This window comes from Fragaria vesca, linkage group LG5 (assembly GCF_000184155.1).
Source record: "Fragaria vesca subsp. vesca linkage group LG5, FraVesHawaii_1.0, whole genome shotgun sequence".
Classification (NCBI taxonomy): Eukaryota; Viridiplantae; Streptophyta; class Magnoliopsida; order Rosales; family Rosaceae; genus Fragaria; species Fragaria vesca.
In genome coordinates this window covers 4729329-4752042 of record NC_020495.1, presented here as the reverse complement: position 1 = coordinate 4752042, position 22714 = coordinate 4729329, and the positions used below count along the sequence as shown (strand labels likewise).

The following is a 22714-nucleotide window of genomic DNA, read 5'->3' as shown; positions in this document are numbered from 1 at the left end:
TGGCCATCAGCCCCGACCCAATGGAGATGCTTGGCCAGCCCTGACTTGTTGTCGCCGTAGTCGTCGTCCCTCCACTGTGGTCGGGCCGCAACCATCTGCCTACCCTCGCTCCATCATCTAGCTCAGAACCCTCTGAAACCAAGTTTGACTTCCATAGGCAAACCTAAACATTAAACCAGTAGGATAAACTTATTTTCAAACCACTGTTGGGCAGATATATTAACTGTGTTGGGCCTATTGGACTATCCATTTTTTTGTGGGCCTATTAGACTAGCAAATGTTAAAACAATTTTTTTTTCTTTTAACAATCTGTTTTCGATGTTTTGTCATTTTTTGGCCGGAAGTGATCAAATAAGTTGGGTCCCTTCCTACTTGTGTCATGGTGGTTAGTTACTCGGTTCTTTTGCTACTAAGGTAGTATTGATCAAGATCTTCATCCCATGGTTTTCAACATAGAGATTGCTTAGGTTCTCATGAATCAATTCTTTCGTAACCTCCAATGGCGGATCGTGTTCATGTTGTTGTACCTAGTTTTAAGTTGTGATTAATAAATAAGCTTACGTTCTTACGTCAATTTAATCAAAAAGAAAATTTTTAATGTTCTTCTTATGAAACAAAGTAATTTGTATATATATTTTGAATCTTATCTAGAACAATCAATTAATCTGGCCGTTTCTTTGTTGTTACTTTATTTTAGTAACCTAAAATCTCATAATTTTTTTTGAGATGCATCATATATTCATTTGTATGTGAACTAAGTTTTGTTTGTGAATCCATATTTCGCATTTATATGAAACCATGTATCAATTTCATATCTAAATGAGAAATTCGTCCGAATGGTATACAAATTTTTACTCTTTATAAACTTTGGTATATCAAGTTTTGAAAATACAATCTTAATCTGTAGTTTTTCTTTAGAATTAAATCTTATTCTATAGCTTTGTGTATTGTGTGTGAAATTAGAAAGGTCTTTTTTTTTTTTTTTTTTTTTTTTTTTTAAAGAATGAATAAGAGGTTTGGCCCAAATTGTCTGGATGTCTTTATTGGTAATTTGATATGAGTTTACAAAGTCAACAAATACATGAAAAGATTTCCCTTCAATATTTCCTAGCAAGTCAGAGTAACTACGATCAACTCGATCTGTAATTTTTCATTGGTATAGTCTCTTAAATTACTCAGACTTTATTAATATCACAGTTGGTCGTGCTTTGGCCACAGAAGACCAAAACCTAGGATAGGTTTTGCGGGTACGGCGGCGGCAATCGGTGGATTCCGCCTACTACATGGCACTTTTGGTGTCGAGCTTCACCAGCAGTATAGGAGGAGAACCGATCGAAGACGATCTAGGGCCTGTGAAGTCATGGTTTGTAGAGAAGACAACATCAATTTCTTTGCAAAGGGTCGCGCTTCTACTTTGACGAGAAGTGGTGGTGATTCGAGTGGAGAAGATGTCATCGACGTTGTTAGGGGTGGAATTTTGAAACCGAAAACCGAAAAAAACCGAGCCGAAAATCAAACTGAAACCGGAAAAAACCAAACCGAAAAAAACCAAACCGAATTAAGAAAAACCGAACCGAACCAAATTAGTTTGGTTTGGTTTTTGGTTTTGGCCCTTGAAAAACCGAACCGAACCGAAAAACCGAATCTCTCTAAAAACGACGTCGTTTTTTGTCTTTATTTTCGTATTAAATATTTGATTTGAATAATATGCTTTTAGGATTTATATTCTATATAATTATATGTTTGTCTTTTCTAATATCTTGCTTTTTATTTTCGTTTTATGTACATATAGAAATGTTTTAGGTGTCGTGTATTCGAAGTATAGAGAGTGATATGTTACTTTTAAAATCGAAGACTTTATTATTGCGAGGTTTAGATGATAAACTCTAATATTTAATTTATTTTTCTATGATTTTTAAACTTTAAAATTCGGAATTTATTTGGATGAACTTTAAACTATGGAGTCTATATTTTGTGTTCAAGATGAACTTAGAAGTTTTAAAATTATGGTTTCATGGTGTGCTAGTGTGGTCAATTCCCAATACTTTCGAAATTATTAAGGATTAAACTTTCAAAGTATCTATTTGATTTATAGATTGTTGGTTTGTTAAAGAATCATTGTCAAAAAATTTATTGATATATTATATGTGTTTATAAAAACAAGTAATGGAAGAAAAAAAATAAGACCTAAAATACGATAATTTTTTACTAAGACAAAAACATACAAATTTTAAGAAAAAATATTTTAAAAAAGAAGAAGAAAAAACCGAAAAAACCGAAACCGAACCGAACCACGGTTTGGTTTGGTTTCCGGTTCAAGGTCTTAAAAAATGCCAAACCGAACCGAATTTTTTATTCAGTTTGGTTTTCGGTTTTAGGTGAAAACCGAACCGAACAAAACCGAACCCACCTCTAGACGTTGTGATACAAACGACGAAGGCTTGACCTTGTTTCCAAATCGGTGGTGGCAGAGACTCAAGGAGGAACTAGATCACAGCAGCGGCAGCGGATCTCGGCTCTAGGGAGGGGCGGTAGCGTTTTTGTTTCTTCTATAGCGGTACAACAAGGGCGAGGAGCCATGACATCATGGCGCGGGAGATCACCGGACTGATTTGGCGATGTGACGGCTCCAACGGATCTAGGTTGGGCTGGTGCAATCTGGTAGAGAGGAAGAAGTCATGTGGCTGGGCTTGTCTTTTCTTTGCTGGGCCTGATTTTGGACTGTGTCTTGGTTAGGTTTGCTATGCGTCTGCGATGGAAAAGATCCCTTTTAACGTTTTACAACTCCTCTCTTTCTTTTCAACTCGATGAAAGGCACACCATTGGGTCTTAGGCCTGATTCAATTGAAAGTGGAGTCGTTGTTAGAGGTTGGAATGTTATATGCTTTCTAGTTTGTCCTATCCACCTTTTTGGATGTAGTTTTGAGGTTTTTTTTCAATTCTTAGATTTATGTTGATTTAGCTTTGCTATGCATTTATTTGGTCTTCGGACTATTCATGCTTGACCTTTTGGTCGTCATGATCTTTGATCAATGGAGTTTTTTCTTTTCCCCTAAAAAAAAAATACATGAAAAGAACAAGGAGAGAAAATCTTTTGTCCCCATTTTCCTGTCGCTTTCCTTGTCCCCATTTTCTATAAGAACGAGATGTCCAAATGTCAATTACAGAGGTGTGAATACAAGCTCCCACAAATATAATACAAAGTTATCTATAAGATTAAAAAACACAATATTTCTTTACTTTAAAAAAAAAAAACACAAATATTCTCTTTAGAAGAAGCAAGAAATAGATGTAGAGATAAAATAGATGTAAACACACATACGTACACTACACTATAAATAATGAAAGAAACATCAGGATAAATACAGTATTTACAAAAGAAAATTGGGGAAAGGGAAACATGAGAGAAGACCAAAAAGAAACAATATGGAAAAAGAAAAGGGACCGCAAAATATGAAAAATGAAGGAAGGAAAAAAGCCCGAAAAAATGAAGAAAGAAAAAAGGGCAAAAACAAATTACATGGTTGGGAATACACCCAGGTCTGCGAGATGCGGATAGGAGTTTTGAACCAACTACTGCATATAAGTTCCACAACAGAATGCCTCTTTTACTATATATATGGGACTCTAATAAGTTCATATATAAGGCCCCAAATTTTGGAGGCCTTGTGTCGTCGCAATGTTTGCACCTGTCCAGAGCCGGCCCTGAGTTCAATTGGCCGTGACTTCAGTTAGAGAGAGAATTTACGAAGCCACAAATATTTAAAATTTTATTCTAAGTGAAAATTCATTGCTTTTATTGTTCAAGTCAGAAAGACACAAACTCACAAACATCCTCGACAACATTTGGGCCACAACTCTTCTTTAAAAAGTAATTATATATCAAGTAGTACCTTCTTTATTGTCATTATTTGCATACAAACAAAAAATCATATATCCTTCAAGATCGAGGAGATCTCTTACAATAATTCTTGGCATCCACATGAAAATTCACATTAGTTTATACTCAATTATTTTGCACAACGCAACAAATTTGTTGGATACTAAAGTCAAGAATTTTGAAAGCTCATAAATCCATACACAAAAGTGAACATAAACCTAGTTGTTTCAAATTGGTTTAACTCATTTATTTCATTTTCTCAGCAAAGTATATTGACCATATATAATTATGTGTATGCGGACATAATGGATATCTTGATGATATCACAATTAAGATTGATGTTTGGATGCTTTTGTAACACTCTTATTATTTAAAACCAAACAAAAACAACGACAACTCACGTGAAACATATATATAAATAGAAATCTCAATCATTTTGTGCAAATAAGCAAATGCAACAAATACTTTAGAAATTATTGGGTGGAGAGGCATGGCTCACGACAGCTGTTGTTCGTGCGTGTTCGTCTCGCTCTCCGTTAAATGAAGAAATATGACGTCACTAGCATTCTTATTATATGTTACTAATGTTATTTCAGGGATGATGTTGAACTCTTTAGCTATGCTTAATTGTCTAAAAAGGTGGACCAGGCTTATTTATTGATTTTTTTTCTCTTTTTATTTTTTTGGGGCAAATCGTTATGTAGATTCGTTGATCAATAAAATACTTGTCATAATGTTTTTTTTAATAGTTAACAAATGAGATACTATAACGAGTCTCTTGTGAGTCGAACTCACAGCCTCTCACTTACGAAGAGAGACTTATGCCATCAGACCAAATGATAATGGGTAAATAACTGTCATAATGCTCAAAGAACGAAACAAATATATATATATATATATATATTTTTTTTTTTTTTCATCAAATGCATAATTAATGTGCTACAATATTGTGAGTCGCACAACCTCTCATTTAGAAAGAGATATTTATGCCACTAGAGCAAACAGTACTAGACGAAAAAGCAAATACTTTGGAAATTAGATCGAGAAATTTGATGCTTTAATAGAAAAAACCATAAATAAAAGTAAAAACGTAAACTGAAATAAAACAATTGTTTTGGTGTAATTCACCCACTTAATTGTTTCTTATCTACAACAATAATTTTGATTTCATTAGGGAGAAATTAGCAGTGTTTTCATTACCGGTAATGGTGGAGAAGTGAGGTAAAAGGGAAGTCAACAGCTCAGTACGCACTACAAAAAAAAAAAATTAACTTTTGCGACGACACAAAACCGTTGCCAATGGCCCTTTGGCCGTCGTAAAAACACATTGGCGACGGCAAAACGTCGGCTGCAAATACTTGCGTCGCTAAATGTATTAGCGACGACAGTTGTGCCACCAAGAGCATTAGTGACAACAAAACTTTGTCGTCGCATCTTATTACCACGGCAGACATGTCGTGGCCAATACCATTAACGGTGTCAGCATTTGCCATCAAATGTCTAATACTATTGGCTACGCCAGCATTTACAACAAAAACACTTTGCTACAGCATAATGCTGTCACAAAATGTAATTCATGAATTAAACAAAAAAAATAGCATGCAAATATTGCATGCCATATATATAATTATTTTATAAATAAATTAAAACAATATTACAATTTTATCTTCTCATGAATGTTACAAAAAGAATGAAGCACTTGAACAAAAGCTTAAAAAATATATTTAGCAAGGTCTGAAAGCATGAAGTACGTATTAAGGTTGCATCAATCATATTTCTTTTCCCAGATTAATTAGCCCTCGAAACATTGTGGTTACTAGTACATACTACATAGTGGATTGATGGAGTTTATAAAATAATATATCAATATCTCCATCAAAATTTAATAGTCTCTGCTATTGTGCTTCTTTTTCTCTGGTAGAACGCGCCTCCACGCGCTCTAAACCTAGATCGCGACTTTGGTTTTTCCTTCGTCTGTCTGGCGGCTCCAGGGCGTTGGGGATGGCCTCTGGCCTCGTCAACGTTCATTTGGGGCGGCCGGACGGGATGCATGGTTTGTGAGCGAGTCTGGTGGTTTGAGGCAGACGTTTGGAGGCTTCCTCGGTGGGTCTTATTGGTTTGTGTGGGTGGTTGCATATGGGGCGGTGGTTTGGCAGTGGAGCAAGATCGCAGTGGCCTTGGTTCCGGTCTAGAGCGGGGTGACGATCAATCGTCGTCGATGGAGGATGAGATGGTTTTGGTGGTGTGATGGGGTGAGTGGCAGACTCGTTTCTGAGTTGAAACGTGATCTGTTAAGGGAGGATGGTGGGTGGTATGGGGGAGAACAGATTCCAACGCCGTTGACGAGGTCTTGTGGAGGCTCTGGTGTGGCTGATCGATCTGGATCTAGCCAAAAAGGGTGGGTGATCTCTACTTCAGGCGGCGAGCAGTTTGATGGTGCAGTGATCGACCAGAGACCGAAGGTTGGCGGCGATGTGGTGGGCTCGATGGCGGGGAGGTGATGCAGCTGCTGACGTGGGCCAGAGTTGGTTGGCCAATGGACCTTTGTCTTGCTTTGGACCTCATGGCCTTGATTTGGGCTACAGGCCCAATTTTGGTATTTACTATGTTTTTAATGAAGTCATTTATTTTGTTAGTTTTATCTTGGTTAGTTGTGGTAATAAGTCACCAGTTTATGGTTGACAAAGGGCTACGCCCTAATAGTAGTAGGTGCTCCTTTTGGTTTTTGGTTTATTGTTTTTTAGTGATTTGGATACTGGTGGACTATGTCCTAGAAAGCGCACTCTGCGTACCATGTTTGTCCTAATGAGGCAGCGAGTTCCTTACTTTGTCAAATGATCGCTGCCTCCTAGTGGCAAGATAGAACTTGGGGTCACTGGTTATTCCCAATGGCATCATAGCCGGAAAGCTGATAGATATTGTAACTTATGGCTCTGCATGAGCGGTATTTTTCCGGTATGTCGCCAAAATTGTAAAACAAATAGAGTAGCTAATGATGCACTTTTTGCTAAATGGTGCTTGTTAGAATGCATAGAATTTGTAGACAGGTCTAATATTAATTTAAGGTGTTCTTACAGTATGGGGTTTAGGCATAACGTCCCCCCCTTTGTATTCTGAGGTTTCATTAATGGTTATGGCGTGAGGGCAATACAAGAAAAAAACCCTGTATGAACAACATGTGTACCGTATCATTTTCATCATTTGCTGTCTTATCAATAATTCATATAATTTAGTTCATTTTTTAGAGTGTAGCTACACATGATTCTCGTGGTCGGCTAGCTCAACTTTATTATCTGAAGGGATCAATTCTCCTATTAAATTTATCTATAAATAATCCCAATTTACATATCATTGCAATATCGATCGAAGAAGTCTAGCTTCTTGCATAACATCGTAGACATGAACTCCCTTTCAGCCATCTTTGCTCTCCTCTCACTTCTCTTGGTAAGAATTTCTACGTTCATTATCTTTCCATCTTGAACAATATAAATACTTCGATGAGAACAACGTCTTTATAATCCATGCGCCAATCTTACATTGTATTTGCATCTTGCATGAAGTATGGTTTACTGTGCCGATTTATGGAAAATAGTATATATTTGCATCTTGAACAATATGAATAATTGTCAGCTTTAATGAATAATTGTCATCATTTCTTGCCAAGAACTTCGATGAGATTATAGTTATATTATCTAAGATTTCGGTTTGAATTTGTTAACTTTTTCTATGTTGTTGAGCAGTTCGCTATAATTGTTGAATCAAGAGTAGGACCTGGAGGCTACGAGAAGATTGTCATTGAAAAGCAGCCCATGCCAGAAGACTTATGGAAGCTCGTGAAAGAGAAGTTTGAGCTTAACAGTGCTGATAATCTATCTGATGATAAGGCTGAGAAAGCCGATTGCCATGAAAATGGGAAACCTAAGATCGAATTTGAGGTTGCTGAGTTTGAACCGAGACCTAATGTCTCAGTTTATCCTGATGACAGTGAAGTAACGGGGTCAAGAACTCTCGAAGACGAGCCAGAATCCAAGGCCATAGGTAACATGGACTCTAAGGATAATGGTACTAAAGATAAGCTGCCATTTGAAGCCAAAGCCAAAAATCACGCATTTGAAGAAGATTTTGAACCAAGGCCAGATGTTACTGTGTACAATGACTGAGACAACGGGAGATGATGAGATACTAGAGCAACTCGATCTGGTGTGGTTTTTAAAGTTTTATGATGACTGTAATATGTGGTTTGATTGTTTGATATATATTTTAAGTTGGGTAACTCAAGGTTCAGGATATTGCATCGATGCAATCCTGTAAGAACTTAAATAAGTTGTTTTCATTCCTGAATGTAATTTCGCCAATAGCTGTGTAGTTTGAGCTTTAGCTCCGAATAATCTCTTGAATGGAATAAAAAAGGAGTTGTAAAAAAATTCAGAATAATCTCTTGAAAATTTAACAAAGTTGTAAAATGAGTCTTTAAAGTTGTAAAATGAGTTCTCAAAGTTATATCATACAATTATACCAAAGTTGTAAAATGAGTATTTTTTCTCAAAAGAGACCTATAAGTTATGACGGTTCCTAATCAACAAGTGAAATTGGGATGAATTCCTAATCAAGAAAAGAAAAATAATGATTTAACATCAAGAAACGAGCTAGTAGAGAAACAGCCTAACGTATTTAAGAAATTCCCTCGAGGATGAATCTACTCGGACTCAATCCAAATAATGAAAAATTTGTCTGCTTGACTAATCTGTAACGATGGAAGAACGTCTCCCCACATTATTTTAAGAGTGGCGTTATGGACCCTGCGAAATTCGTACACCACTATGGTCTAACTAAGCAATATCCGCTCAGACTCACCTATACAGACTTGTGATAAGAGCATTTTATGTTAGGTTCTTAATGTATTTCTTACCCTATTTAATTATATTATTTTCTTAATAATGTTAATTATGTTATAAACTAAGAATGAGATAGAGAGAAAACAGAAGAACAAAATGTAGGAGGAGGAAGAAATGTAACTTTCATTCTCATTAGGCTCCTTTATATAGGAGTATGATTTACATATTAAGGACATAACTAATGAGTATTTACAAGGACATCCACATATATTATAATATTTACAACACTCCCCCTAGGATGTCCATTAATAATCTGATGTTGGACGCGCTTAGTGTTGTCTCGTTAAAAACCTTGCCAGGTAATAAAAACCTTGTGGGAAAAAACAACCCTGGTCGAAGGAGAAAAAGAGTGCAACGCGCATATGTCCTAGCTAGGTAGCATACTTCTGGATGCTCCCCTGATGAGATTCTCCCCCTGATTGTTGCAAGCTTCATGTACAGTAAATAGCAGTTTGATTTGTCTATCACTGAAGTGAGATCTTGTTAGTTTTGCATACAAGGGCTCATCACAAGATTTTCATACCTGCAAAGTGAAGACAATACCAACAGAGCTATACAATTTAATAGGTTTTACCTCATGTTATAATGTTAGAAACAACCTCACATGTTCAAATTCATATATTATGTAATAACTAAGCAGTAGAAGCTAATTAACACATTACTATGTATGGTTCAAAACCATTGGAAGATTAGCATGGCATATCTAGCCACTCATATCAATATCTTCATTTATTGATTGATACATCTCGTATATGCTCTTCAAGAGCTTTAAGCAATTCATAACTTCGAGAAAGTTAGAATATGTAGCAACATAATCCGAATTCGGTTTTGTAGTCCAATCATAATACTCATTGAGGCAATTTTGATCACGTTAAGTATAACAGAATGAATATATATGAGCTAGCTTTAGACTATCGATTGCATGAGTTAACTTTAGTTTAACAGCCCAACATAACTAGATATGCTCGCCTTTGGGCCTCCCCCTCATGGCTTTCTTCTTAGGTTCCAACCCAAGACATGCACGTCTCACTAATGGGAGTTGTATTTGCATGTATAAAGCACATTACGTCAATTCCCTTAAGCGATAAGGAATCTCATACTCAGACTCTCTCAAGTATTCATGGATCGATTTACGTTTGAATCATTCATGTACTTGGATCATTTAAGGATTTGATATGCGATACGCTTATGATGACGCTGTACTTTTGGGGTTTTGCTTTTAGCAAAGTCTTTTAAGATCTTTATAATATACGATGACAACTGCCGTAAGTCTCTTGTCAAAAACTATATGTAACACTGTACTTACATAAAATTTTCACGTATAAGGAAAGATATTTGTAATCCCCATGTGTCTTGTAGACATTGTGCCATATATAGTGATTTATTTTCACTGTGATTAATACCCTTTTGAATCATGTAGGGCTAAAGGTCTAATTATCTCATCACGTTTGATATATTCAGTTCATTGGAATTGCCTCTATCCAATTTGGCCAATAATATGCATTGCCGACATTCATAATAAAACGTGGTATTGCATCATACAGTCCTTAACAGTCTTTGGTAGCTACCATATGTAAATTTTCATCGATGATCATCATTCATAGATCTCACACATTCTTATATGCATGCATTAGCTATTATGAGCTTATTAATATTGGGTACCCATGCCACTTCTGGGGCAAATATTGTCACTTCTACGACAAACATCTCTCATAAATGAATTATATCTAGCGAATGTGGATCTATATTCATAATATCATAAAACATTATAGGACATGTATAATCTTCTATTTTCAGGAGCTTAAAACTTTAGAACTGGTGGATACATTCCACTCCAAATTCACGCCGTTATTCAAATGACAGTAGTCTTTTCTCTCCCTCTAACGGCAAGAACATTGTCTTATTTTGACCATGCATAAAAATATGTTTAAATGTATATCACTTCCTTTCGAGTGAAGATGTCCATTGGCTGGTGGCAAACCCAAACCAAGTTTAAGGTCAAAAAATATTAAATTCATGAGTATCAACCATATTGATGTATAATTGTATCACCAAGATATCATCCTCTGATGGTGTACTTTTAACCTTTGTATGTGTAATATTGTAGCCGCCATATTAGGAACTCGGACATTTTTAATGACATTCTCGTTAGGAGAACCATGTCACTTAGATTCTCATTCTTCCCACAAATCAAACGGGGGCAAGGTTATTTTTGTTAATATGGTTGGTCTTAGGGATTTTACCCAAGTAAATCTTCTTCCGCTAGCATATAATTTTGTCATCAATAGTTTTTATTAAGTCACTGCTAGCTGTGATATTCTTCAAGCTCAAAATGAGACAATAGGTAAATATTCCACAACAATTCATGTTGTTCTTCAGGAACAATCTTTCTCCCTTTCATAACAAGAGAAGTGTCTAATTAAAGTGACAAACCAACAAAAAAAATATGCAGCAAATAAACAATTTGCTATGAGTAGGGTTAGCTAGCAGACATCAAAAGTTGTTACTGATTTCAAATAACACTGTAGGTAAAATATGATGTAACTAGTCATGCCAAAATAATTAATTTGGTTCAATGAACTTGTGGTTCATGACATTATTTGTCTCACTATATTGTAGAATTTAACACACGTAATAGGCGACATAGCGAGATACTGTCCATTTTGGATCTCGCTCGCTTTACAATTTTGTGCTTGAGTTGCCAACCCAAAATTAGTCTCACTATGGGGAGGTATGTTTGCAACACATCTCCTCCCCTCCTTCGGGCGATGTGTGATCTCAATACATATTCTGGAACCATATTGAAGCCACTTCTTGTAAAGAGGGGATATTATGTTCTCTTCCGGAGCCATCAATCGTATGTGTAATCGAATCTTCAAGTTCAAATTTATAATGCTAGAACTTCAAGTACTCAGATTTCATATGTTGAACTTCTAGTTCAAATAAATTTGGTGCCGAAAACTTCAGGTTCCAGATAACTGAACTGAAACTTCAAGTTCACTAATTTAATTTACATACTCAGCTTCGGGCTTGAGCTTTTAATTTACATGTTATCTGGAATTCTTATGTTCTATAATTCAATAATTTGAACTTCTGGTTCAAAAACATGACATTTGAAATTCATATGTTCGTGCTATAAAGTTGCTGGCCCGTATGAGTAACAATAAAATTTAGAAGAGAAAAATAATTAACAAACTCTAAATTGGTAAGGAACAAGGATAAGTAAAATGTGAGAATAGAAACTTATAGTTCCAGTGGTGAAGAAGTACAAGAACTTCTGGTCTAGTTATCTTCACGAATATGATAATTTTGTTTCTCTCCTCTAATTTCACAATCACATTGTATCAAAATAAATTGGAGTTTCATGCTCTCATATAATTGTGGATCACAAGAAAACCATATTGTATAGCTCTAAGGAGCTTCTGGTCCTTGTTGATTACATAAGTTTTGAGAAACTTCATTTCAATAATTTGACAATATCACTTTCAAAGAACTTCAGGCTCTCATATAGTTTGATCAAGAAACTCCAGGTTTCGATCAATTTTAATTACAAAACCAAATAAAGTTAAGAAAAATAAAACATACTTGAATTTCATAATCTCATACCATGATATTGTTTCTTCAATATATGTGGGCCAAATTAGTCATATTCTCATGACATGCACAATGAGTGTATTTGCAATGGGTACATGCAGAGCTTAAATAGCTATGTGTTTCCTCCAATTCTCATAAATATGCATAAGGACCATCTTTCAATAAGATGAGTGATCGGGAAAAAACTACGGGTAGTCAGATTTCTAGCAAAAACATCTTGCCAATGGTCAGATACTCTGGACAACATCACAAAATATGCAACCGGTAGAGGAAAGACAACAATATATGTGCTCTTTTTCTATCAGAACCTCTAATCTTTCCACTCAAGTATAAAGCGAGGAAGTCTCAGCCTACCTAAGACCGAGAAACATGGTCACGGGAGAACACCTCTTATGTCCTTCATTTATGTCCATGGTGTTACTATGATACCCTACATCTCCCCACTTATCATATTACTCGTGAGGAACTTCAGGCCCTCTATAGTTAGATAAAGAGGCTTCAGGTCTCAATTATGGAGTTCAGTGTAATTCTCTCGAAATTCATAAAATACTCATGAGGAACTTCAGGCCCTCTGTAGTTGGATAAAGAGGCTTCAGGTCTCAATTATTGAGTTCACTATAATTCTCTCGGAATTCATAAAATGAAGAATGTCGTGAAATGAATAGGTTAAATTCATGCAAATAATGAAATGGGAAAATACATACCTTAGTCCCTTTAATAAATCTGATATTATGGAAACAATAAGTTTCATGAAAGACTAATACCACAACAAAGAGGCTGTAAAAAACCAATTACTAGACCTGAATTGATAAAACAATAAATAGAGGTTATTAATGGTCATAAAATTCCAAAACTACTACTTATTATGAAAACATCAAACATCCATGCTAGGTAATGAAACCAATAAAATATAATTAATATACATATAATTCAAAACCTAAGAATGATGATGTTTTGGGCTGTTAATGGGCAAAACCGCATAAAGAAACCGATGAATTTCCATGTTATTAATAGCTGAAATTAGGTATATATAAATGCTTGTAAATGGTGCACATAATTGTGAACAATGACATTTGATTGCTAGATTAATGACCTGAAAAATATTTATGTGCACTTATTGGGAAGCAAATTAACCATATACACTCGTATAATAACCTTAATTTAAGGCACTCATATCAATCACAATAACTCGGTGTCCAAAATACCATTATGAAAGGCTTAATATTAATCGGTGTTAAGAACACCCCCATTGATCATGTCTTTAACATTTCAATTTAGCCACAAAAACATTGTCAACTTGGGTGAAGTGACATCCACTCATGGCTCATATTTCCCAAGAGACTGATTAATATGATTAATTTTGGTCTTATTGCCATTCAAAGAGGGCTTTGTAAATTGCCACTAAATTATAGGGCATGCGTCAATAGGCCAAAAATGGTTAAGCCATAACTATAGCCATATCATGATCCATATTAATTAGAAGGCGCAAAAGCGTCCATTCATATCATGCTCTTGGTAACTGATCAACCGATGTTTGGCAAAACTCAAGCGGATATTTCACCGTTAGACACATGTCTTTCAGACTCTTTTTTAAGACCACATCGATCATCATGGATCTAATTATGTTGTTTAGAACTTCATGTTCATGTGAAAATAATATCAATATCGAAACTTCAGGTTCGAATTTTGTGAACAATGGATCACATGTACATGCACAAAACTTCAGGTTTATGCAAACAATTAGAATTACAAGTCTACTGTAATATTTGAATTCAGGTTCATAATCTCAAAAAGTTCATATTTGAGAATTATTAGCGAAACTTCAGGCTCACTAATATAAGCAATTGTAAACATAGAATTGAGTAATATAAATAAAGTATATATGTAGACAAGATATAATCAAAATAGAAGTGAACTCATAGATCGTGAGTATGGATAATAAGCAACAAAAGTTGCACCAATATCTCATAGATCGTCATGGAGTTTATGGAACGAATGAGCGAAATCGTGCTGATAACGTGTTATAAACTAAGAATGAGATAGAGAGAAAAGAGAAGAACAAAATGTAGGAGGAGGAAGAAGTGTAACTTTCATTCTCATTAGGCTCTTTTATATAGGCGTATGATTTACATATTAAGGATATAACTAATGAGTATTTACAAGGATATCCACATATATTATAATATTTACAACAAATTATGATTGTTTTGTGATTGTAGAGGCAAAAAGAGCATAAATCAAGAAAAGAAGGCTAAACCGCGGTAATAAGAGAAAAATGTAGAAAAAGACAAAGAAGCCCTTTCACGTCGACCCCTTAGCTAGGGATCTTGACATCAAAAAGGAAAAATTGAAGGAAGAAATTAATCATGAGTTGTCATCCAAAATTTGAGGAATTAAATATGGGAGTATCTTGTTTAATCATATATCCTATTTATCTTAATTTTCATTGGTTTGATGACTTAATAAAATATAATCTCCCTTGCAAATAAGATTCCAGGTCCAAAAAAGGAAGGAGAAGTAAATTCGAATTCTAAGCCCAAGAAGGAATGATATGCGCATTAAAGATGAAACCCTAAGAAATTTAGAATTCTGCCCAGATTTTCAGTCAACTTTGACTGCAAATTGCGAGCAGCTCAGAGCGATCCAGGGAAAGTGCTTTATATCAACGGAAAGCTAGAAGAGTCTAGTTCTAGAACTTTTCACGGATCGTCGATAGCTATTTTTTAGAGAAAGTTATGGCCCTCGGAAGAAGGGAAAGTCATTCTGCCGAAAATAAAAAGAAGCAAAGGAAAAAGGCTAAATATGTGCACATAGTCCCACATCATTTTAGAACAGAAGTTTCACCAAGATATTCAATATATAAAGTCAGCCTTGTGTACTTCTCAGATCATCATTCCTTCATGCAGAAAATTAGAGAACTATTCTAGCGTAGCCGATCAGTCTCCCTTCTCCTTTGCCGAAGCCTTTTCTCTCCTTTGTGAAGCAGTGAAGGACTTCTCCAAATTGGCAGCAACTCTGGAGCATGGGGGCAGCGATTTCCATCATCATCTCAAGCTTCCTTGAAGATGAAAAAGTGTGATTTTTGCCTCTTGTGTTAGTTTATATACTCTTCAGTTATAAATTTCAGAATATAACATTTGTTTATGGATTTGAATTTGGTTGTTCATTGCGATTGTTATGGTATTAGTAGATTCAGAATTTTATTAACGCATGTTATCATTTCGTTTATGATGTTGTGGCAATCTGATCTTGCCAATCCTTTGTGTTAGAAATTAAGGCTAAGTTTTTGGTTTAATAATTATGCTAGAATGCATGCTAGCTATTGCCATGATTTGTGCTAAGCTTCTTCAAGTAAGTATAGATCTCAAGTGGTGGAAACTATGTAATAATAGTTGAGAACGTAGACTACAACAATTACATGTTACGACTTCTCAGATATGGTTGTTGTTTAATCTCAGAATTCTATAGCACTTAATGATTCATGTTTAGTGTAGACGGGTACTCTAAGTCGACAATGAGTATCGATCGCAGCCTTTACATGAAATATCCTAAGTTCTAGACTTCTCTGTGCTTAGGAGATAAAGTAAGTATAATTAAAGGAATGCATGTCCTCTTCAGGTGTGGGTTTCAAGATTATTTCTTTTGCTTAGAGTTGGCATGATAATCAGATTGTTAGGATTGAAACGTGATCTTGATGTGTGGTTAGGATTCGAGTCCCTCTCTATGTTGAAGTGTTGAATGAATTGATCACTTGTATATATTAATTTAGATTTTGTCTTTATCTTTTAGTATGAATCTTAAAATCAAACTCTCAAAACCCCCCTTATATTGTGTATCATGTGTATATATGTAAATAAACACTTGTATATATTTTTGTTGTTAGCTACTGAATTTTTACATGACCATTATTACATGAGCACCCGTAGTTCCCGGATTGATCGAACTTTATTTGCCTTATACTACAATTGTCAAAAAGGGTAATTAATTGTCGCACCCTGGTTTCGGAGCACATCAACTTGGTTAAGAGTGTGAGTCATCTAGAGGTTCGACGTACTGTTTGGATGCCTGCGGCCTTACAAGATAAAAATCTTTGGGCCAATAAGGTTTTACTGCGCTCATACGAAAATCGGCTTAATATATTACATCCAAATGTTAGTTCTGCGAAACCACATATAGTTCCTAAAGTCTATTACTATCGATTAGACAGTTCACATGTATGTTATACACATATGTATAGTAGAAACGTCTTTTCATAAAAAGCTAACCTCTATATCAATGAGAGAAAGGTAGAAGATATATGGATTATAAAAATTCTTGCACAGATTTTTCCGTGCAACTTATTTCTGTATCTTCTGACTGAACGAAAATGTAATCAACCAGAGACAATTGGTGTCTTGGCTAATATCTCTTACCGTCTTTTTCCAGGGCATATTGAGCACAGTAAAATTTCATGTTGAACACCTTATATAGGATCTAGAAAAACCAGAAGGAAACGAATCAAAATTAGCACCCCATGACTTTGTTGGGTTGCAGCATATATAGGTTTCTCAACCACAGAGCCATCGTTCCCTGCCAGAGCTCTATACTCGTCTTTCCTCGTAAAACTTGTGATATCATACGAAAGGCTCGCCGCTATAACCCTCTGTATATAGTTTGCCACCTCATGGCTCGATTTGCCCGCCCCGCAAGTCAACTCTTTCGGCAGCTTGTTCAAAAATGTGACCTCGTATTCTGGGCTCGGGTTCATGAAGAAGTAATAAGGGTCCATCCCCTTCCACCCACGCGCCGTCGTCCCGTGGAACATGCTCATCTTGTTCACCATCGCCACCGGAACGAGCTCGTCTGTCAACTCAGCAAAAAGTGCGGAGAACCTCAACAGAAACGGCTCCTGGCAGCTGGTTCCCTCGGGGCAGATTGCAAGGTCACCTTCTTCTAGTAGCTTCTTGATCATGGCAGCGTCTTTGACGCGGTCGCGGTTGAGGCGGACGGTCTTGATGGGGGAGATGAACTCCGAGAGGCGAGAGACGGAGTAGGTGACGGCCGGGATGGGGTGGCGGAGAGAGGTGGAGAGAAAGATGGGGTCGAGGAGGGTGCGGTGGGAGCAGATGAAGAGAACGCCGGACTGGCCGGTGGATTTTTTGGCTGGAGGCAGTGGGGTGCCCTTAACGGTGACACGGAAACAGAGGGCCCAGAAGGCGTAGTAGACGACTGGCATGGGGAGGAGGGAGCCGGGGGCGATTCGGAGGCAAGCAAGGAAGAAGCCGATGGGGAGCCAGAGGATGGTGAGGAGTGCCATTAGAGGTGTTGGCTTTTGGACTAGGCGGTGAAGACGATGGGCTTAGGGAGCTTTTCTCTGGTCACTACTTCCACTATAGGGTTGGGCGGAACATGTAACCTTCCTGGATTTCATGTCTAATCCTGTTAGGATGATGACAAATAGTAATTTTAAGTTTTTAACATGCACAAACTTGTGGTTAATAAGCTGATAAACTGCATGCATGACAATTTTTACATGCTAATTAACCTAAGTTAGCCGCAAGATTCACAGGACAAACCTTGCAAAGGGCCATGAAAGGAAAATCAGTGTGCCTATCTCCAAGCCCAATCTCTGGCTGTACATCTCCAAAAGCCTTCTTAAGAGCTTCAGCCTTCTTCTCTGCTACAAGCACACCCGGTGGAGAAACAAAGCCTGTGGCTTTACCCTTGTAGGTTGCAATTTCAGTTCCCAAAACCATATCAAGTCCGAGGAAATCCTTACAAAACGCCTCCACCATAATCCTAGGGTTAGCAGTAAGAATACACCGCTTCTCGCAGGCTGAGAGTACACGCCACGACTCCGGGTGAATGTCACTTGAGTAAAACTTAGGCAGCACGGCACGCGCCACCGACTCAATCTCAGACACTCTCACACCCGCAAATGTAGCAAAGATCAAAACTTGGATTCCGGCCGATTCAGATACGAAGTAATAGAGGAGGCCAGCTAATGGGGTGACCAAGAGCAAGAATAGGAGCCTTAAAATCCCACCGACCTCAAATGCAATGAGAGCAAAGTAGGGAAAAGAGCTTCTACCTCTTAGCAAGGTCCCGTCCATGTCCGCAACCACCGTGTGGTTTTCTCGGCCGTTCGATACGCATTTGGCGATGGTTGGGAAGTTGGTTATAGCAGCCATTGTGGCCATGATTGGATTACTTTTTGAAAGAGAAGCCGATGCATGACAAGTTTATATAAGAACAGAAAGACATGGTTTCTCTCAAGAAACATCAAATTCATGCCAGGGTATGTTCAAAACGAGACGAAGGAAGATTTGGTTATCAGAAGTTCAGAACAATGTAGGACATGTCCAAAAGGGTTTGACATGCAGACAGCTTTGATATTGTTATCTTCGAGGGTAGGCCACGTTTGTTTTTGGAGTAGAAGGGAATAGATGGAATATTTGGTGCTGTCTTGTTATGTTTTCACCGCCCATTTCTTGTTTGATTGCATATGTTCATAATAGTACATGTAGATCGAGTAGTCTGGTTTTCAAACCAAGTATGCAGCTAAGTGCGCGCAATTTTCTTTAAGTTTTACACAAACGTGTTCCACACTGTTTCTACTTATGTTAATTTTTACATATTAATTAGTAATCCAAAGAAAAGAGGAAATTTATCTTTTATTAGTAGTTTCATTCTTTGAATATGTGCTGCGCGATCGTGCGTGCATGAGAGGTTAACTAGATGGAAGAGGCTATTTGAGTTTTCTTTATGGACTATGGAGAATCACAGTTTGGGATCTCTGTTTATATATATATATATATATATATATATATACACACACTAATTTTTGTGGCTGCACATTACTGCGGGGAACAATCAAGTGTTGAACAGTATAGATTATTCTTAATGAAGTGTATTGTTGTCAAATGACTGGATATGACCTATGGCATAAGCTATAGATATGATGTATTGATATCAATCAATGAGGTTGGTTAAAACATAAATTGATTCAAAATAGTAAAATACTTTTGTACAGTAAATTACAATGTAGTAAATAAAGATATTTTGATATTCATCTTGTCCCACCTCTGCAGATTAGGACTTTAGGAGTGTACAATTATATTGACCTAGAAAGAACCATTTTCTTAAGCCCGAGAAAGCATATGCCGATCTTCACTTGCTCTATCTTTGCTGTACCACTTGATGAATTTGGATCTCTATGCCCATACATGTTAATCTGTAGAAGTTCATACAAAGTTTAATACATCTGTAATAAGAATTCACGATAATCTCAAGCCTACATTTCTACATAATATATACACCTTATGCATTTGCAACCAAATGAACTTGTAACTTCCTACTAGTTCATTTGAAATTAAGTCATTATCTTTGCTCATCTTTGCACCAAAGTTTTTGTGGCGAGTGCTATATACTTAATCTTTTTGTATAAGATGAACCTTTTGTTTCACCCAAATTACTTCCAACCAAACCTAATGGAAATAATTGGTCAGATGGTGTTACATATTACAATCTTCAGTTTGAGCCATCTACCTGCTTCAGTTTGGCAATGATCGATCATGTGACCTTGAATCTCCATGGACGCTTGTAAAAGATTGATCGGGCTAAACAGCAAGATCATTTACATTCAAAACAGCCAAATAGAATATAGATATACTCACTGAATAACCTCAGGTTCCAAAACTGAGGTTATTCTCATTAATCAAAAGATCAATACAAAAAGACCATCAGTTTTAAACTTTTAATGCTCACAAATAAAATATTCAATGCTCTATATTTCATGTTTTCCTGTCAACTTCCTCTAATTTCCTTCTCCATAGGCACTGCTATGCTCTTTTTGGTGTAGACAGATTCAAAATTGCGATCTTAATAACTACGAAGCTTCCTTCTCCCCTCATGCTCTTTGAACTGTAAAAACAATTATTATTAGATATTCTATAGGATATTGTCAATACTTTCATTACATGGATGTAAGAAAAAAGATCTATCCTTCAATTGTGGTATCAAATGTATAGTTTCAAGTAGAGAGCCCTACAGATAAAAATGTGAAGAGCTTTAAACTTAAAAACCCCATATTTAGTTTTGAATCCAATACATAAGTAATTATTCCATACCAAATACTGCATATACATAAATTTAACAAATACCTTGCTGAGTAAACATGCTAAAGCATTCAAGTGATAGTTTGCCGACTTTACATATGTTGCTACAACTTTGTCCATGGAATAGAGGAATACACATATACACACACACACACAGATTACTTAATGTGTCATATAAACCAGCGTATGTATCATGTAATAACATCTAAGAAAAAGCGGAACCTAAAATAGTATTTTAGTCATGCAAATCCCTAAGAGACCAATGACAGTTTGAATTTAAAATATACGTATATATGTTCTTCTTTTTAAGTGTCAACTCCAAACATGGAAACTCTTTTTGCAATATAAGTGAGAGATTTAAAGTGCAACAAAGGGGACGCTGAAAAGCTCTTTAATTTATCACCTCTTCAGTCTCCAATTTCATATACGGGAAAAGAAGTCGATTCAGAATGAGCAACAAAACACAATTTAACTTAGAGCAAATCCCTGATATTGAAAATTATTATGAAATTAGCGTGATAAACAGCTGAGATAAATAACAACACTAAGTTAATAAACCTGATGAGTATTCATCGCAACTAAAATATTACTTTATTCTACTTTCTTTTACAATGATTCAATGCATTATACATCCTTTTCTTTGTTCAAGATTTATGAAACAGAGCGCTAATGAAATTTCAATGGAGTTGTTTTAGGTAGGGCCGGGCATTTAACCGAATGTGTGCAAAAAACCGACCGAACCGAATCGAAAAACCGGATCGGATAACCGAACCGAAAACATTTGGGTCAAAAGAAGTAGTGAACCGATCCGAACCGGTTTAAATCGGATTGAATCCGATTCAAGCTCTTAAACAAACCGAAAATAACCGAACCGACCCGAATTATATAATGTGTGTATATATATATATAACTTATGTAATACCCTAGATTTTCATATCAATTTTCCTTGTATTATTCCCTTTTTTAATGAAGGATTATTTATGGAAATTCTTGGGGTTATGCGAAGTTGAAGTTTCGGGAGTTTATTTAAGTGCTTTGACTTTTAAGAGGCCAAAAGTTGACTTTATTTTCCGTAAGTTATCTTCGAAAAATTCCTTCACGAAAGTTGTAGAGTTTGTCGATTCGAGTTCGTAGACATGCGGCACGCCTGAAACGGATGTCGTATGAAGAAGTTATGTTCAGAGGAAGTTTGTTTCCGAGTTTGAAAAGAGTATAAGTAGAAAAATGTGTGTGGGATGTTTTTGGGAACCCTAAAAACAAAGTCAGCCTCTGTTTTCTCTCTTCCCTCTCTTTCCCTCTTCTCTCTCTTCCTCTCCCGAGCTCCCCTCGAACTCTCACTTTCTCCGGCCGAGTTCTCCCTCATTCGGCCACCAAACCGGACACCACCGGTCCCGTTCGACTCCCACAAGTGCTCTCTTCAAGGATGGGCAGCTGCTGCTCGGTGTGGCACGCCGAAACCGGAGCTGTGTTGCCGGAAAGAAGGCTGCTGTGCCACCGGTCGGAACCGTCGTATACGGCGGCGACGAAGGGCGTCATTAGGTGAGTCTTGATCCCCTCCTCCTCCTAGTAGTGTCTAGGCATAGATTGAAGCAAGTTTTTGAGGTTTTGAGGCCGATTTTGCAGGTTTTTTAGTTGATTTTCTGGTCACGGTTCGGGCCGGTTTCCGACCGGTTCCGGCCAAAATTGGTCGAAGTCTCAAGTATGAAAGTTGTTCCCCTTGCTTCAAGCTTCAACTTTGTTGTTGTGAGTTTCTCCTACTTCGGAAGTTTGGGGTGGCGCGTGGGGCCCACTCGCCGCCGCCGCCTGTGGCGGCACTTGGCTGCGCGTCCAGCTGAGTGGCGGCCTTAGTTTCCTGTGGTTAGCTAGTCCTTGCTGCTGTGAGCTTGTTGAGTTGTAGTATGGCTAGATTTTAAGCAAGGTTGGCATGCTAGGACTTAAGTTTATTGGTGTTCATTAGATCGGAAATTTAGAAAGTTTGATCTTGAAGGTAGTTTGGTTGTTGTTGAGTGTTCAATGACCTTGGGAGGTCTTAGAGGAAGGATTGCCCTTCTTGGGGGCAACCTTTAAGTTAAGAGTACTTTGATCCTTGTTGTGTTTGTTACTAAGGTTATTATGTGTGTTATTTTAGCTGATTTGTGAAATTGTGAGTTCGATTGCTCTTGTGTTTTGCGGAAACGCAACGGGCTATCTAGGTGAGTAAATCTCACTTAAGTTCACTTTTGAACCGAATGATTATTATGGTCATGTGA

The 22714-nt window shown here is 36.9% G+C and overlaps 1 protein-coding gene and 1 pseudogene across 1 annotated transcript; one reads left to right on the top strand and one right to left on the bottom strand.

Moving 5' to 3' along the window:
- The first annotated feature begins 7229 nt into the window (after positions 1 to 7229).
- Positions 7230 to 8390, top strand: LOC101299672 (organ-specific protein P4-like). Its single transcript, XM_004299051.1, has 2 exons — positions 7230 to 7324; positions 7621 to 8390. The coding sequence occupies exons 1-2, from the start codon at positions 7280 to 7282 to the stop codon at positions 8038 to 8040; spliced, it is 465 nt and encodes a 154-aa protein (XP_004299099.1). The 5' UTR covers positions 7230 to 7279; the 3' UTR covers positions 8041 to 8390.
- Positions 8391 to 16872: 8482 nt separating this feature from the next.
- On the bottom strand, positions 16873 to 18539 carry LOC101299381 (annotated as a pseudogene).
- Between the last annotated feature and the right edge of the window lie 4175 nt (positions 18540 to 22714).

Bases quoted from the DNA above. Each gene is read 5' to 3' on its own strand.
- LOC101299672 (XM_004299051.1), top strand. From the start codon at position 7,280: ATGAACTCCCTTTCAGCCATCTTTGCTCTCCTCTCACTTCTCTTG. The intron at 7,325-7,620 runs GTAAGAATTTCT...GTTGTTGAGCAG, and splicing joins CTCTCCTCTCACTTCTCTTG to TTCGCTATAATTGTTGAATC.